We start from the raw sequence: 19,551 nt of genomic DNA, 5'->3' as shown, positions 1-19,551 counted from the left end.
AATTTAAAACCTTTTAATCTCATAAAACATAATTTAATAAACCATATATATCCCTTATTATTAAAGAATTTTTCTGCAAAGTAGCCAGTAGATTTCTGTAACTTTAGTTTTATGTCCAAGGTACATTTAGCATAATAGCATTGCTACTTATCTCAACTGTTATTTCATAGTTCAAACTAATATTTATTTAAAAGCATTGAAGATTCTCATTTATAAGATAAAATAATGATAAATTTGTGACCCTCTGCCTCCACTAAAATACTCTCCAAATACTTCATAATGCATATAAAGAGTATGGGGGCTCAGAGTTCTCAACAGTTATATTATCAGAACACAAACTCTGGTAGGGCCCATGAAGTTGCAAAGCACAGGCAAGGGACAAACTGTCTATTATCTTAGAACCAATCTAGGTAAATAGATAGAGGTTCCTCACCACTAGTTTGGCAACCAGGTGATTGATTCTTTTGGTCACAGGAAAGATTTTCTACTAAAAAGATACATAAAATAAATATTTACAAAGAGTCTATTGTGTAAAGAACACTTAGCTAGGTCCTATAAAGCTCCTTTTCCTTAAGGTGTTTATATAGTATGGTAAGGAGATAAGACACCAACACAGCTCTAGTACACAGTGTTATATAATAAGTTTCTATTAGAAAATTATAGAACATAAGGGAAGGAAGTAACATTTGAATGAGCTTTAAAAGAAGGATTAGGAGTTTAACATGCTAAAAAGAAAAATGGAAGGTACTCTAAGCATAGGGAAATAGTCCAAATAAAAACAGTGATAAGACCACAGTGTATACTTGTGGGCCAGTTTCCCAGTTTGACTAGAACATTATTCATGGAAGGGAAAAAATGAAATTGAATTAAAAATCTAATCTATGTACAGGTTGTAAAAGGCATTAAATTTCAGATAGAGGGGGTGGAGTTGACATTATCTTTACTGATGGAAGGGAATATATCACATAAAATCATGAGTGTTTTGAAGTACTTAAGTAATGATAATTTCCAGGTAGACATAATTATTTTAGAATTTGAGAATTCATGAATTCCACTGGAAAATATGGAGTAATCAGACACAAACATTTTGAAAGGATATCCTTACCCCCAGCATCTAATATCCGTTTCCCCATATCAATCCTGTGAATTAAAACAGGTTATATAACAATTTTTAGCACTTCAAGAACCACAGCACAGGCTTTAACCTCTGCTCTTGAACATCCTGAGAATTAATAAGAAAACAGTGCTTATCCATCACTACAATTTAGAATCTCATTACAACTTTACACATATGTCTTGGCACATGATTATGGACAATACAAAGGCAGCTTTTAAAAATATTTTTTCCTAAATCTAATTTGAAATAAAATAGCAGAGTAAAGTCATAAACATCCCCATTATTTAGGGTTTTTTTTCCTCCTTTAAATTCTTCATTTGATTCTCTAATTTAAAACAGAATAATCAAAATAAAATTCTTACATAAGAGAGAACATTTCTGGTTTAGAAATTATTTTCTTGGCATCTTGAGGCATGCTGTCAAGCATAGCATTCAACTTTTTTATGGCCTAGAAAAGAAAAAAATGGTGCTCTCTTCAACATTAGATCTTTATACCAGTAGTTTTCAAAATGTGGTTTGAGAACCCCAGGTAGTGGTTGAGACCCTTTCAGGGAGACCATGAGGTCAAAATTTATTTCATAATCCTAAGACTTTATTTTCCTATTAACATACTCTTCTCTTTTCTAACTACACATCTTTCTGAGCAGGATTCTCTTAATACATTTCAACCAAAACAACATTATTGCAACAGATTGAATGCAGAAAGCTATATAAGTATCCAGCTGTCTTCTATTAAACTAGACATTAAAGGTATGTGGAAAAAAAAGTGAAAGATAATTCTACTACTCTCACTTTTTCCATTTTGTTCATAATTATTTTCACAGATATTTTTGTTACTATCTTATTGTTATTTTATTATTATAATGAATTCATAGATTTTTTTAAATAAATATAGATACAACCCACATAAACAAAAGCTCTTTGGGGTCGTCAATAATTTTAAAGAGGGTAAAGGAGATCCTGAGACCAAGATGTTTGAAAGCTATTGCTTTATATAGTCAATAATACTTAAATATTTGGAAAAACGTGCTAGACAAATTAATAATACCAACAAAAATAAAATTTAAAACTTATAGACAAGAGTTGTCACATTAAACTTTTTAAAAATCATATTCTATGATGGAAAATAATTAAAATATAGAAGATGTGAATACTCAAAAACGTCTTTATCCTTGAGTTAACAAAATTGTTTGGGAGATAAGTAAATATAATCTAACACCACTATTTGTGTCATAAGGTATAATACACAAATGTGTCATGTATATGTACATGTACATATGTGTATATATAGATTGAATACAGTATGCACATATGTATCACACAGATTAAATGAATGTATATATACATAGATGTGCATGTCACATAATACATACACACACACCACACTTATAAAAGAAGACTATTTTTAGCATTTTTTTTAAGTGAGGCAATTGGGGTTAAGTGACTTTCCCAGGGTCACACAGCTGGTAAGTGTTAAGTGTCTGAGACCTGACTTGAACTCAAGTACTCCTAACTCCAGGTCCGGTGCTCTATCCACTGCGCCATCTATCTGGCCCCTTATTTTTAGCATTTCAAACACTAAAACACTGGCTTCAAATTCTGCTCTTAAACATGTTAAATCTCAAATCTGCCTAATCTACCAGGTGTGATAATCTACAACATATAATTAAACAAACTACTGTATGTATATCATTATAAGACATTTTATTCTCAATATAAACTCAGAAGAATTTAAGAAGAAATATATTCCCAAGATTAGCTCAGATTAAATTTGGGTACAACGCAAGTTTTGGCAGATCCTACCAAGTTGGAAGGGCATCAAGAATAAGCTTGGTAACAAATTGTATATCTCCTATCCAAAAACAAACATTTCTAGGTTCAAAGATATTCACTGCCAACAGACTGGCCAATGAATTATAAATTTATTCAGCCCTAGCAACTCATAAAAACTGTATACTGAAATATAAAGGGGTTATAATCTGTATCAGTACAGGAAGGACATGGACTCAGAAATTGTGGATCCTTTTCTAGTTTTATAAAAAGGAAAGTAAGAAAGACTTAATATTTTAACAGTATTGCTCTGAAACCTCTGAAATTTCATAAAGTATTTTTGTGGAAAACCTTCAAGTAAAAAAGTAAAAGAAATTACTTTACCTCCTGTTGAATACAGATATGTATTCTCACGTCGACTACGAGGGCACAGATCCTCAAAATAAAATTTTCCAGTACTTCCATTTTACCTAGTCGAAATTTTGATTTTTACTACTTTTGAAAAATAATTTTAAAACAAAAATATATATTTAAGTGACTTCCATTTTCTCATATAGATTAACAAAAATTGAGGAGTAACAGAAAGAGTACAGAACTAACAGTGAGGTGAACAGAATTCCAGATCTAGCTATATGATATCAAACAAGTCATTTAACCTGAGCCTCAGCTTCCTCATCTGAAAAAAGGGCTTTGGGTCTCTAAGTTACCTTCAACTTTAAAACCTATTTGATTAGGAACTATTAATAGACTAATGGTCTTTAATTACTTGGTTTTGAGAAACCTTCACTAGATCCAACCATTTTCATTGTATATCTCTCCTCTCTATCTCAGTCAAATTTCTTTAAAAAGTTCTCTTTATTTGCTGCCTCCTTTTCCTGTCCTTTAACTTTCTCCTCAACCCTTTGCACTCTGGTTTCCAACTTCATCACAAGTGAAACTGCTCTCTTCAAGGTTGCCAATGGTCTCTTAATTGAAAGATGTGATGAAGGTCTTTTCTCAGTCCTTATCTGTCTCAAACCATCTGCTACATTTGACATTGTTCAGCAATTTTTCCTGCTCTATACAGTATTTTTTCTGGGTTTCCCTGATAGCACTCTTTCCTGGTTTACCCCCTACCTATTTGACTACTCCTCAGTTTCCTTTGCTGGATTATTTATGGATGTTCCCCAAGGTTCTAACTTAGGCATTCCTCTCTTCTCCTTCTATATTTCCATTATCCCCTTCAAATCCCATGAGTTTAACTATCATCTCTATGCAGATGACTACCAGATTTATATATCCAGTTGTACTCTCTCCCCTGAGCTTCACTCTTGCATCACAAAGTGTCTCTTGGGCATTTCAAACTAGATGTCCTGGAAACATATTGAACTCAACATATGAAAACAACTCATTATTTCTCCTCTCAAAGATTCACTCTTTAAAATGTCTCTATTTCTGTTGATGGGATTACCAGGTTCCAGTCTCCCAGGCTCAAAATCTTGGCATTATCCTAGACTCCTTATACTCCCTAATCCCATATATTCAAATCAGTTGCCAAATCTTGCTGCTTCAATCTTCATAACAACTCTCAGATATGACCTATTCTTGCCAGTCACACAGCTATGACCACCTTTAGATTTTCATCTTCTCTAGTCTGTATTATTGAATGGCCTAATTTATCTCCCTATTTCAAGTCTATCAACATTCCAATCTATAAAACACACTGCAAGCAAAATAATTTTAAGACCAGATCTAACCACAGAACTCCTCTAATCAATCAATTCCAGGAGATTCCTATTGTCTCTAGGATAAAATAAACTCCTCTATTTACAATTTAAAGCCTACATGTTCTGGCTACAATGTATCTTTCCAGCTTCAATGAATACTACTCACCCTCCCACACTCTACAACCCAGCCAATCTGGTTATCTTCCTGGTTTTGGAATTTACTCCCTGTTTAATTCTACCTCAAAATCCCTCTCTTCAAGACACAGCTCAAGTGCCATTTTCTGCACATTCACAGACTTCCTTGAGACAGTGCCCTGCCTCCCAAACTACCATGTATTTAACGATTTCATATTTATTTGTATTTATTCATTTATTATTTATTCTATAAATATTTATTGTCTCTTCCAATAGATTGTAAACACTTAGCAAAGAATTATTTCTTTGTACTTGTATTCCCAGGACCTAGTACAATGACTAATATATAGGAGGCAATTAATAATCCCTGGAGATTAATTAGATCAGACCTATTAGATGGCCTTATGTTCATCATTTCAGAACCCAGTACTCAAACATTCAAGGACTTTGAAGAAGAATATAAATCTTCTACAATGCTCACTTACCCTCTCCCCCCCCCCAAACCAACATAGGGAACTGAGTTCTGGTTTGCCAATTTTAGACACACACACACACACACACACACACACACACACACACACACACACACACACAAAATATACATATGTATAAATGTGTATGTATATATATAAAAGCAATATATAGGCTATATAAAGCATATATATGCTTTATAGCTAAAAATGCTATATAAAGGCTATTAAGATACTGGATAGCCACAAATCAAATGCTTATTTTTCCTAGCATGTAGGCCTTATGTTTTAAAGGCTTCTCTGGTACTTAAAATATTTTAAATTGTCAAGTACTAAGCATTCACCGCAGCACTATTAGAAATTACTAATTCATCACAATATAACTAAAACAGTATATTATTATCCAAATACCATCACTTAAATCCTGTTCTATTAGCATACCTTCATAACTGATATCATGAACAGTCTGAAAGAAAAAAGTGATCAATTTGTAATTGACTATTTTATATTTAGTATTGTTCATATTACAAAATTTATTTTATAAAATGCTATTAAAAGTAGAGAATTTGGGTAGATTATACAATTTTTTAACTAAAAATAAAATGAGTATTTAATTATATTTAATATGATAGTTTATAAAACCTAGATTGAATGGCTATCCTATGTCCTATATTAGTGTATTTTTTAATGCACAAGGTCTACAGTACACAATTTGCTTTAATTATTATAAGTATTATAAAATTACTTTTAAAAAGGGGGTTATTTTATTTTTTACCATTAAGACATCAAAGAAATCTTCTATCAGATTCGTCATGGCTTCATCTTTTTCATTCTTGTGACTTAAAATGATCTCTTTGGTTTTTTCAAACCAGGCCACCATGTAAAAGGGAAAAAAATCTATTTTAATTTTAAGCACTTTATGAAATAATGTGTCATATCATTATATAACTATATAACCTACTAATAAGAAAATACAAAAGTCCCAAGGAAGAAATTATAGTATTTTAGGACAACTGTTTCCAAAAATAAACTGAAAAAAAATTCCTAATGCCTACATTGGCTTAAATTAATGGTATCCTTGTTCCAGGAGGAAAACTGCTTATATTTTTAATGTTTAAACTTCTTACTTGGGTCAACATTATGCATAATGATAAATGAGAGGGCTTTTCTAGTAGTATCAGAGGTAATACATAGATGTCGGTTTTCACCATGTTCTCAGATACAGTGCTAAAAATATTAGTTATAGCAATAAAAAAATATAAATAAATTGAATTACAAAGAAGCAAGGAAGAAACAAAATTATCACTTTTTGCTTATTATAAATATCTATAGAATGCTAAAGAGGCAACAAAAATTAATTGACACAACATCATCCAAGTAGCAAGATAGAAAATAAATTCAAATAAATTATCAGCATTTCTCTATATTATCAAATTTAAAAGCCTAGCAGGAAGAAATGGAAAGAGAAATTCCATTTAAAAAATTACAGAATGTGTAAAATACTCAAAAGTCTCTCTACCAAGATATGAACAATAAACAAAGGAATATAAATACAAAACACCCTACAGAAATAAAGACCTAAATAATTGGAAAAATATCAATTGCTGGACCAAGATAATAAAAATGAAAGTATTACCTAAATTTATTTTTTCAAACTACCAAAGGAGTTTGGAATTTTATAAAGAAAAATAACAAAATTCATTTGGAGAAACAAGTCAAGAATCTCAAGGGAAATGATGAAAAATGGGGGTAAGGAAGAAAGAAGTAGACCTAGCAAGGGGCAGTTAGGTGGCAGAGTGGATAAAGCACTGGCTCTGGATTCAAGAGGACCTAAGTTCAAATCTGGCCTAAAACACTTACTAGATGTGTAACCCTGAGCAAGTCACTCAACCCTCATTGCCCCACCAAAAAAAAAAAAAAAAAAAAGGAAATGGAAGAAGTAGACGTAGCCCAAAGTAAACTACAATGAGTAATCATAAAAATGATTTGGTGAACATAGAGAATAATCAGTGGTACAAATTAGTGACATAACATACAGAAGCAAATAAAACAGTGAGGCTCTAGTATCCAATAAAACCATAGGCTATAGATAATGGGGCAGAAATTCACTATTCACCAAAAACTGCAAAGCAGTCTGACAGAAATTAGGGTAATACCCACACTTCACAAATTATATCAAGATAAAGTTATCTTCCCAGTTCACAGAACTTGAGCAACCTCAGCACTGGAAAAGACCTTTGCTTGTTGTTGTTAAGTCATTTTTTCAGTTGTGTCTGACTCCTGGTGACCCCACTTGGCATTTTCTTGACTACGATACTGGAGTGGTTTGTCATTCCTTTCTCTAGCTCATTTTACAAATGAGGAACTGGGACAAACAGGGTTAAGTGACTTGCCCAGGGTCACACAGCTAATAAGTGCCTGAGGTCAGATTTCAGTTCAAGACGATGAGTCTTTCTGTGTCTAAGCCCAGTGCTCTATCCACTGAAACACCTAACTGCCCTTGGAAAAAAGCCTTAGTCATCATCTATTTCAATGTACTCTATAATACCAGCAAAATATGTTACTCATTATCCTAAACACTTTCCCTCCTCCCAGTCTTTGATTATGCTGCTTGCTCTGGAATGCACAATCTCCATCTATATCTGCCCAATGAAGCCCATGCTTCAAAAACTTATTTTGAGACTTACCTCCTCCATGAAGCCCTTCCCAGTTTCCTTAACCAGTTCTATTTGAATCCCCAAATACTTTTTACCTCTTGTATGACATTTATCACCTAGTTTATTCTAGATTTGTGATACCCTCCACTTATAAGCCCCTTAAAGGTAAGGACACCATTTATCTTTGTATCTTAGGGTCTTGAATATAGTAGACAGCTACAAATATTCATTGGACTAAATTTAAAAGGAAACTTTGTTTCATTTTAGATTATTTTTGCCTTCTTACTAATTAAAAGGGAATCATGATGGCACAATTTCATTTTACTTTATAATTTACAATATAAATAAAATTATAAAATTTTCTTAATTTTACACATTTTCCCACAATCTAATATATATATATATAATATATATATACATATATATGTGTATATACATATATATATATATATATATGTACACAACATACATGTGATTACTTGCCATCTTGGGGAGGGGGAGGAAAGTGAGGGAAAAAAATTTGGAACTCAAAATCTTACAAAAATGAGTATTGAAAACAATCTTTACACGTAATTGGAAAATAAAATATAATGCTAGCAAGAAAAAAAAGATGGTGGCGATCAGAGAAAGTTCAATTCAAGTCAACTGGACAACTATTTATTAGGCATCTACTATGTGTAAGACATTATAACAGGCACTGGGGAAACACAGATCAAAACAACTGTTGCTGGCTTCAAGAAGCTTACAACCTACTGGGAGTATCCAACATGTAAAAGATAAATATAAAATAATTTCTGGATGGAGAGAACATTAGTAAGATTTATTGTCTTATGTAGAAGGTGATATGTGAAGTGAGGCTTAAAACACAAGTATGATTTTAAAGGCTGAACATCCAGAGGAGAAAGGAGGGACCAACAATGGAAGCACTGGAAACAAGATATAAGGGAAGGAAAGCTTAGAACCTATCTGTGGAATGGTGAGCAATTCATTCAGATTAAAGCATCAAGTAGTGAAGATAAATGATCAGTCAGTAAATATGACTAGAAATGTAGGATCATAGGATGGATTAAGAGTTGAAATGGATTTTAGAAGCTATGCAGTCCAACTCTTCTCATTTTACAGTTGAGGAAACTGAGGCCCAGAGCTATTAACTGATTTGCCCAACATCATACAGTTAGTACACATAAAAGGTAAAATTTGAACCCAGGTCTTCTGACTTCAGAAGCAGTATTCCCCCCTACTATTTTATGTACCTCCTGGGTTGTTGCTGGATTATAAAGGAAATGAAATGTCAGGCCAAGTTGTTTAGCCTTTACTCAGTAGGCTATAGCAAAGTGACATGATTAGACTGGTATATTAAGAAGATAAACCTGAATGGATAAAAAACAATGAACCCATAAGAAGACAGGAGATAGGGAAAGGGTTAGAAAGTTATTGAAAGGGGCAGCTAGGTGGTGCAGTGGATAAAGCACTGGCCCTGGAGTCAGGAGTACCTGAGTTCAAATCCGGCCTTAGACACTTAACACTTACTAGCTGTGTGACCCTGGGCAAGTCACTTAACCCCAATTGCCTCACTAAAAAAAAAAAACAAAAAAAACCCAACCCCCCCCCCCAAAAGAAAGTTATTGCAATTGCTCAGGAGAGAAATAATGAGAACCTGAACTAGGGTAGTCACAACTATATACCTTATTCTATTTTCAATATATATTTAACACATGCATACTAAGCCAAGTAGGTTAAAATACTAAAATATTTCTTCTTATATTTCCTCAAAGGCACAAATAGAATTACTAATAAATACTTTTAATTTTTTTTCAATTTAATTAATAATTTTTAAGCATATCCTATGAGCAAAATACTGTCTTATATGATTCCAAGAATAGGTACAAAGATACATTTAATAAAAGATAAGAATATGAAAGGGGGATAGGAGAGATCTAATCAAAGTGCTTTAAGTACATTTGAGAGAGAGAGATACTTTCAGAAATTATCAGAATAAAGGAATGAATATGGAAATTTGACATCTAAACTATGGCTTGAAGCAGGTTGTAGGCATAGGTCAGGACTGAATACATTCCAAGCATGAGGAGCAGTGTGTGCAAGTGCAGTGTTAGCAAAAGACAGTATTTTAAGCTTAGGAACAGCTGTGTGGACAGTAATATAAAATAAGGTTGGAACGATGGTGGTGAAACATAAGTACCAGTAAAAGGAATTTTTACCTTCCATATATACATAATTTTAATTAAAGGTTTTTGAGCTGAGGGAGTGACATGTTCATTTACATATGTTATTAAGAATGTTTTGGTAGCTATATGAAGGCTAGATTGGAGAGATAATATTTTATATAAAACTGTGAAGTATTGCTTTTACAAAAAAAGAGATCTAATTAAATGCACATAAAAATAAAAACCTTGTTAAAACAAAAGAAGGGGGCCTAAAATAGTGAAATGGAAGTATGAGAAGAGAGAATGAAAAAGGAATGAACTATATATAGGTAGAGCAGAAGCAAAAGAATTTGACAACTAGCTCAATGTGGGAAGGGAAGGAAAAGGAAGACTCAACGATGACTCAGGTTTCAAGACTGATAATTAGAATAATGGCAGTACCATAAAGAGTAATAGAGTTTTTTGTAAAGGGGGTAAATTAGGAGGATCAAATTATTAATTCAGTTTTAGAAATATGGAACCATTGGCACTGTGGAAAGGCTATGACTAAAGGATTATTGAAGATACAGAACTGGAACTCAGGGAACATCAGAGCTAGTCATTTGCAAAGGGATGATAATTGAACCCATAGAAGCAGATAAAATTATTGAAGCAAATTATTAAGGCAAAAAATATAAAGAGAGAAAAAGGCGTCTTGGAAGAAACACACACTTAGGGTGTTGGGAAAAATAAGAAAGAAACAGAAAAAGCTACTAAATAGGAACAGTCAGACTGGGAGATAAGAGCAGGGTCATAGAAGTCTACTCCGCATCTGATGCTATACCTGGTCTCAATTCTAACAAGATGTCACCAGTTCCATTCCTAACCTTGCTTTCCTACCTCCTTTTATATGCTTTTTCCACATATTAGATTGTAATCTCCTTGATAGCAGGGACAATCTTTTTGTAAATTAATGGTATCCCCAGAGCTTAGCACAATGCCTGCCTGGCACATAGTAGGTATTTAATAAATGTTTATTGGATTGACTGGATTAGAACAAAGGAATTTCTAGGAGAAATGGACAATGAGTACCACAACTGAATACAAGAAAAAAAAAGGTCAAGGAGGATGGGAATTGAGAAAAGAACATGAGATTTAGTAATTAACAGGACTTTGCTAACATTTAAGAAAGTAACATCAATAGAAATAGGTTGCAAGCCAGATCTCAAGGAATTGAGGAAATAGAAGAAGCAAACACAAAATAATAATATAGTAATAGGTCTAACTTTTACAAAGTATTTTACAATCAAGTATGGTAGAATATATATGTGGTACACACAGGCTTACATGATTTTTGCATATCTCGCTTCATCCTCACAACAACCCTGTGAGGTAGATTGATTATTCCCATTTTACAGATGGGGAAACTGAGGTTGAGAGAGAGTAAGTGACTTGCCTGAGGACAACATTCAAGTCTTCCTGATTTCAAGTCCAGAATTCTATGTACTATACCATGCTGCCCTTCAGGTAGGTATGTGTATATATATATATATATATATATATATATATATATATATATATATATATATATATATATGTATATATATATGTATATATATGTATATGTATATATATATATGTATATGTATATATATATGTGTGTGTGTGTGTGTGTGTGTGTGTGTACATGTATATGTGTATATGTATATATGTATATATTTTAAATAGAAATTTAGCAAAGAAATGGAGGACATATAAAAGATGTTTCTAGAAGGAATGTAAGAGTTAAGGGAAGGTATTTTAGAGGTAATAACCAGTAATTTGAATGTTCTTCAAGAGAGATACAATTTTCTTAATAATTGTAAAAATGGACTGTTCTTGAAATTTAACCTTCCAAGATATATTTTGTTTATAATATACTTATCTTCTTGACTAGCCCTTGTTTTATCATTACAAGAAGTCCAACTTCCCCAAATATGCTGATATTTTTGCCATATTTTCCAAGAGAATTTAAAATAGTTGAAGTATTATGGATATCTTTTTTGTTAAGTTCCTGAAACAAAATAAAACAAAATAGTTAATATCCCTTTTATATACAAAAAGATATTCAGTAAAATAAATAATTTTTCACTGTACAAAATTAATTCCATTCAGTCAAGATGTAGAAACAATAAGTATTTATTATCTGCTTATTATGTAAAAGAGATTGTGCTAGATCCTAGATTAGCAAGACAAAAACAACTCCTGCCCTCAAGTAACTTATATTCTATTAGGCACAAAACTACACTTACATAGATAAAAATAAGATATAGGGAAGAAATACAAAGTAAATTTTTTGTGTGAATACTAATAAATGAGAGGTACAAGGAAAACCTTGTAGAAAGTTGGTTGAACCTGAGCTGAATCCAAAGATTCAATTCTAAGAGGCAGGGAGAGCCTTCCAGGTATGGGGGATAGCTTGAGCACAGAGGTAGGAGATAACACCATGCATGGGTAAAGTCAGATTAGCTAGTATATCAACATAGTTTATCTGCAGGGAGTAAACTGAAATCTGTCTAGAAAGATAGGTTAGACTAAGATTGTGAAAGGTTTTAAATGTGAAATAGTTCATATTTTAACACAGAGGTAACTGAAAGCAAGATGGATAATTTGGGAGATTATTGCAATGGTTCAAGCAAGAATTTAAAGAGTCTAGAATAAGATTTTGGTCATGTAAGAGAGATTGTGGAACCAGAACCAACAAGACTTGTTAATTAATAGACTGCAAAAGGCAGGTTAGGGAGAGTGAGGAATCAATTGAGATTGGTGATTAGAAAAATGTTGATGTCCTCAAAAGAAAGAGGGACTTTAGGAAGAAAGATGGGTTTGAGGGTTTGGGGGAGAGGGAGGGAAGAAAATGAATTTCATTTTAGACACATTGAATTTGAGATACCTATGAAGTAACCTAGTGGAGCTATCCATCTGGTAGTTGGAAAGACAACACTAGCCGAATAGGTATATTTGGTAGACATCTGAATAGATAATAAATAAATCTACTGGAACTGATACAATCCCTAAGAGTTTAGGTTTTTTTTTAAGTCCCAGAACTGAGATTGAGATACACATATATGTAGGGAACAGATCACAGTGAAGACCTTCCAAAGGAGACTGAGGAGTGATCAGACAAGTATGAAAACCAGTAAAGACCAATGTTTGAAAAATAAGGGAGAAGGCAGTATCTAGGAAAAGGAAGTGGTCTATAGTGTTAATGCAGAGTTCAAGAAGGATGAGGATTGAGAAAAGGCCATTCATTTGCTAGTTAAGAAATCCTTGGGAGGGGCAGCTAGGTGGTGCAGTAGATAAAGCACCGGCCCTGGATTCAGGAGGACCTGAGTTCAAATCTGGACTCAGACACTTTGACACTTACTAGCTGTGTGACCCTGGGCAAGTCACTTAAACCCCACTGCCCCCAAAACAAAACAAAACAAAAAGAAAAAAGATATATCTGGAAGAAATCCTTGATAACCTAGACAGAGCAGTTTTACTCCAGTTATATGGCTGAAAACCAGATTGCAAGGGGTTGAGATAAAGAATAGGAGACAATGAGTGTAGACTGCTTTTCCTAGGAGCTCAATAGTGAAAGAGAGGAGATAGTAAATGATAGGTTGAGGGGAAGGTATAGTCAAATGAAGGTTTAAAGATAGAAGAATTCTGGGCATGTCTATAGACAGCAAAGAAGAAACCAAATGAGAGAAGGAGCCAATATTGAAGTCAAAATTGAAAATTGAAGATTAGAGAGTGTGAAGGGGAATTACAAAAGAGTCAAGCTCTAGTAAGTGATGGGAGGGGACAAGGGCACAAGTAGAGGAGTTAACTTTGGCAAGAAGTTACCTCTTCTTCAGAGACTGCACCAAAAGAAAAGGGAATGTGGGGTGGAGGAGAAGGTAAATGGTGAAATCATTTGATGTATAGAATTGGAGAGGGAAAGGGAGTTCACAACAGCTGACCTCTATTTCTTTTTTTTTAATTAAAAAAATTTTCTTTACCTCTATTTCTAAGTAAAATATAAGGCAAGGTTGTCTGCTGGTGGGGGAAGGGGAAGGTAATCTAACATTACTCAAGAGGTATCATTCATTTTATAAAAACTGTTCTTCTAAGACTAAGAATTAGATATTGAAAGGATGCCCATCATTCTGGGAATGACCAAACAAGCTGTGGTATATGATTGTAAAGGAATATTATCATGTCATAAGAAATGAAAAGCATGATGATTTCAGAAAACCCTGGAAAGCCTTACATGAACTGATGCAAAGTGAAGTGAACAGAACAAGTAAACTATTATACACAGTAACAGCAATATTGTACAATGAAGAATTGTGAATGACTTAGCTATTCTCAGCAATACAATGATCCATGACAATCCCAAAGGACTAATGATGACGCATACTATCTACCTCCAAAGAAAGAACTGATATTATTTGAATACAGATTGAAGCATGCTACTTTTCACTTTCTTTTTTTTAAAAATTCTAGTATTCTTGTACAAAATGACTAATATGGAAATGTTTTACATGACTGCACATGTATTACCTATATCTGATTGCTTACCACCTCAGGGAAGGGGGAGGGGAGGGACAGAATTTGGAACTTAAAACTTTAAGTAAAAATGTTGATTAAGAAGAAGAAACAAGGGGCAGCTAGATGGCACAGTGGATAGAGCACCAGCCCTGGAGTAAGGAGTACCTGAGTTCAAATCCGGCCTCAGAAACTTAACACTTACTAGCTGTGTGAACCTGGGCAAGTCACTTAACCCCAATTGCCTCACTAAAAACAAAAAAACAAAAAAAGAAGCAGCAGAAGAAGCAAGTAATTGGAAGAAAATTTTTTTATATATAATAAAAAAAGATCATGGTTAAGATGTTAATGACAAAATCAGCCTAAGGTTTTAAACCTTATGTATTTGTTTACATAAAAACTAGTTTAAAAGTTTTAAAATAAGTCAATCAGTAGTTTTATATGCTCAATATCAAACAATTAATTAAACCATTTTCAACCAATATATTTGGTCAGTATGGTAATCCTGTACAGACATAGAATTTTGCATTTTACTTGGAAGAACCAAAACAGGCTTTCTTCCTTTGAAAATACTTTATGTTAAGCAAATATTTCCAAAGTATTTAAATCACTTTATTTTAAAAACAACAACCATTTTAAAGATGGTTTTAGAATAGCTACTTTTAAGTAAACACTTTAATTCTCACAATGGCTTAGTTGTTTCCGCAAGAACATTTAAACAGTTACATGTTTGTTTGTTTTTTCCTTTGTTTTTGTAGGGCAATTAGGGTTAAGTGACTTGCCCAGGGTCACACAGCTAGTTAAGTGTCAAGTGTCTGAGGCTGGATTTGAACTCAGGTCCTCCTGAATCCAAGGCCAGTGCTTTATCCACTGTGCCACCTAGCTGCCCAATCAGTTACATGTTAACAGCAGTGTGACACCCAATCTTTTTTTTTTTTTTTTAGAATTGAAAATTTACCTTGCACATAAGGCTGTCCAACTTGCTGAAAAACTGTTTGCTACATTTAAGCGTGATATCTTCATAGTTTTCCATCTGCAGAAACTGTTCTAAAGGTTTGAAGTCATTTTTTCTTAAAGCATCATCTATGCATTTTTCCAACTGTTAAAGAAATAAATTAGTGCTATGACATGGTTAAATTACAAATCAAACCAAATCAATTACTCTTTATACTCAAAGTTTTATGAAGATTTTTTTCTACGAAAAGTTCAAAAGAATTTGTAAAGATTACCATTGGTTCTAATAAGGATAATAACCCAGTCATATGTGTGTACTGCTTTAAGATTTATAATGTCAATTATTAAAGATAGATGAAGAGAATAAATTATTTTGCCAGTAATAAAACTTCTTCACAGAGGGAAGGGAAAAGATCAGTTAGTACTGATTTAAGGGTGTTTTTTTTTTCTTCTCAAGTTGCTAAATCAACTTTATGCTGGACCTAATCAATTTAAGGCAAAAGTTAAAAAAAATAATATTGGTTAAGCCAATTAAAACCATGACTATGATCACAGAAAAAAAATTGGTTGTTTTGATTTCATCAAGGTTTACTGGCCCTCTGTAATATCTTCATAACATTTTAGATATTAAATGAAGGAAAAGTCATCATCAGTCAGGAAACATCTCTCAGCAAACATATTAACAGATTTGACTATACACTAATTATATATAAAATTTACATGTAAGAATTTGCTATCCTTGACATTAAATTTAGGTCCATCATAAGCAACTAGAACTTTACAAACTACAAATTAATCACAATTATTGCGGTATTAGAAAACTGCATATAGCAAACAAAAAACTCCAAAGCCAAACCAGAAGAATGCAATATTTATTAACTACAACCATATAGGAGGAAAAGTGAATTAGAATGAATGGCAAAGAGGGAAAGAATATTGATGGGAACTTAAGTGGAAGAACTGAAAAACTGTTGGGATACTTTATATTTTTTAATTAATTTTAATATAAATAGTTGCTAAGCAATGTTAGGTGGTGGTATTGATGTTCCATGATATGTTTTTTTTAATTTAATGTAAAACAATCTTTAGATATGACTTAATTGAAAAAAAAATTCAGTAAGTTCAAATATATGGAAACATCTCTTGTTTGAAAAACCTGATGTACATCAATCCATATTTGTAGTAACAATCAGGGCATGCTTTTTGCATTTTAAAAGGCTCCATTACAGGGTCATTTCTAAATGGGAAGTTATAAATTGATTAAATATAATTTTCAAGACTATTACATAAAGTAAGGCAAAGTACTTGAAAATGACATTTAAATATATTAAAATATTCGACCCTTCATAATAATTTATAGAAATATTTATTATAAGTATATAAACATGTAAAAATATAAAAATTTTCCTAAGTATAGTTTAACGTTAAACATAACATAATCTCATTGTAACCTATAACATACCTGAAATTCAGGTCTTACTGGCATTTTGGCAACTTCGGTTAACTAAACTGTGTAAAAATATTTGAAAGAAAATATAAATACAACTTTTTTCACAAGTCTACTCCAAATGATTATGGTCTGTGTAACATTTTAGAATTTGGTATATACCCAAACCAAAAACAATTTTGCTTTTCTTCAAAATTGTGTTAGTTTCAGTCTTATTGTTGACTAATTAAATCACTCGCATTTATTTGGACCACATAAGAATTTTAGAGATGAAAGGGGCCTTGGAGATTGACTCCCTCGTTTTATATGTTGGAAAACTGAAACCAGAGAAGTAAAGTGAATTGTATAACGTCACATAGCTACCTTAACTAAAATCGGTTTCCTGACTCCTACTCCTATACTATTCCTACTATACTATACTATATTCCTTCTTTTGGGTATAAGAATCCGACTTTGGAGGCAAAGCCCCAAAATAAGATTCTTTCACCTCCTCAGTTCAAATTAAATATATAAAATATGAAGCATATTAATAATAAATATATAGAAAGATCAGTAGACAAAATGAGAAATTTGAACCTTTAGGCAGAGGAAAATTAAGCAAATTAAGTAAAAATGGGGAGCAGCTGAACTCTTGGTATCCAGCACCTATTAAAGGCTACTTTTAACAAAAAAATTCTCAACATTAAACAGGAAACTAAGCAGAAGATGTAATTAGAATATCTTTTCAGTTGTTACTACAATTGAAGATAAAATCAGGCCTGAGAAAAGGTAATTTGTTGAAGGGGACAAAAATTTCCTGTCACAAGTGCTGCAGTGTGGGAGTGGGAGTGTGTGTGTGAAAGGAGGGCGAGTCTTATGTCTTTATAGCTTTGTCATTATTTGATGAAATCTTGTTTTTTCTTGATTTAGGCATCCACCCTCTCTGAGGGGGGCAAAACTGAACTGTCATTGTTAGAAAAACGGGGCCGCAGTGCCATGTAGAACCTTGGATTTGGTGTCAAAAGACCTAGGTTTGAATCCTGCCATCCATATTTATTACCTGTGTGACCATGGGCAAGTCACCTTCACCTCGCTAGGCCTCAATTTCCTCATGTGTAAAACGAGGAGGGCTGGTCGGGGTGTTAAGGCCCCTTCTATGATCCTAAGATTCTCCTCCAGAAACGGGACCGAAAACGCAGTTATTCCGAAGATCCCCTCACCGTTAATCACCTCATGATGGCCTGGTAGGCCCTCGCCCCACTCCATCCCGTCCCCCACACTAGAGAACCTGAAAGAAAGGCACAGGTTTCTCCCGACGGGGCCCAAACATGATCCTTCTAACTCGGGCTTTAAAGGGCCACCAGGGGGACTGACGCTGCCCCAAGAAGGCCCCTGCTGCCCCCTCGGTCAAGAAGAGCGACCGGCGCCTCCGGCCCCGATCATCTCCGGAGAGGAGAGGGGGCGCGGGGAAGGAAGGGCTCCCACCACGGAGGCATGCATCAACCTCGACAATGAAGACGCCGGTGCTGAAGTGGCCCACCTCAGGTAAGGGAGCCCCCTCGGCCTCCTGGCTCGCCTTCAACCCCGGGCCCAGAAGCGGGCCGCCTCCACCTACCTCCCTCCCCGCCCCCAGGGTGTGGGGGTGGGGGACGGTTAACGCGGCCTCGGCCGTTGGGGAAGCCGGCCTCCCAGTGGGCCCCCAAGAGGAGGTTTTTGGCCCCCAAATCGACCCTATACCTCCGGCAATCAGTGGGGAGGTGGAAAGCGGACCCGTCAACCGGCCGCACCCAGACGCGTCGTCCCCCAAGTACAGAGTCGAGGCGGCAGCGCCCGGGGCGCGTCTCCAGCGCTCCTCAGTCGCGCTACCTCAGGCGGCTGCTTCACGCCTAAGAAAAAGGCGCGAAACGCCTCCTCCAATCACCTTCGCCCTCGGCGCGGCTCCTCCCGCCTCCCGCCTCCCTCCCTCCGAGTCGCGATGCACTCCCCCACCCCCTCCTCTCCGGACCTGCGGGTAGGGCGGGAGGCAAGCCACCCACCCTTCACGTACACGATGAGGGGGGGAGTGTCGAAGGTGGCTCTGTCTCCATTCCTCCGCCCACCCCTCCCGGGTGGGTAGCTCTTCTGTCTCTCCTCGCTCCGTGGTCCAAGCCCCCGCGCCCCCGCACGCCTCATTCCCCACGGAGCTTCCAGGCTCCCAGGGCACTTAGGGTGGGCCTAAGGGCGCTGTGGCTTCGCACCCCAGGTTGGTCTAGAACTCGTCGTGCCAGTGCTCGCTGCCTCCCCCAAGCGGGCTCTGTGGCGGCCTGGCTTGGCGTAGACGGGGAGGGCGCTCGGGCGAAGCCCCAGGAGAGCTTCTCGGCCTTTCCAATCCGACCTCGGACCCTTAGTCCCCTGTGGGAGCCTGGGCAAGCAGGCGTCCAGCTTCCTCCTCTGGGACATGAAGAGAAGCCACTGGCCGACCCGGCCCAGCCCTAATCGGCTGTGATTTTGTGCGAATTAAACCAAGCCAGCTGCTTACTAAGGCTTTCTCTTAGATACCACCAAAGTAAATGCGACGTCCAGAATGCCGCTGACCAAAGAACATAGGACGAAAGACATCCAAGAAGCCACCAGATAAT

The 19,551-nt window shown here is 35.3% G+C and overlaps 1 protein-coding gene across 1 annotated transcript in view; it reads right to left on the bottom strand.

The window, feature by feature from the left end:
* SYCP2 (synaptonemal complex protein 2) overlaps nt 1-16,993 on the bottom strand; it is a 96,855-nt gene extending 79,862 nt beyond the window's left edge. The window contains exons 1-8 of the mRNA XM_043987779.1: nt 16,970-16,993; nt 15,512-15,652; nt 11,924-12,052; nt 5,974-6,078; nt 5,640-5,664; nt 3,272-3,357; nt 1,480-1,565; nt 1,106-1,140 (exon numbers count right to left, since the gene is read on the bottom strand). Coding sequence (XP_043843714.1) covers nt 1,106-1,140; nt 1,480-1,565; nt 3,272-3,357; nt 5,640-5,664; nt 5,974-6,078; nt 11,924-12,052; nt 15,512-15,652; nt 16,970-16,993 — 631 coding nt within the window. The remainder of the gene's footprint in view (nt 1-1,105; nt 1,141-1,479; nt 1,566-3,271; nt 3,358-5,639; nt 5,665-5,973; nt 6,079-11,923; nt 12,053-15,511; nt 15,653-16,969) is intronic.
* Between the last annotated feature and the right edge of the window lie 2,558 nt (nt 16,994-19,551).

This window comes from Dromiciops gliroides, chromosome 2, assembly GCF_019393635.1.
Source record: "Dromiciops gliroides isolate mDroGli1 chromosome 2, mDroGli1.pri, whole genome shotgun sequence".
In the NCBI taxonomy this organism is placed as follows: domain Eukaryota; kingdom Metazoa; phylum Chordata; class Mammalia; order Microbiotheria; family Microbiotheriidae; genus Dromiciops; species Dromiciops gliroides.
The sequence above is the reverse complement of the archived record's forward strand: the minus strand, read 5'-3'. Positions and strand labels throughout refer to the sequence as shown.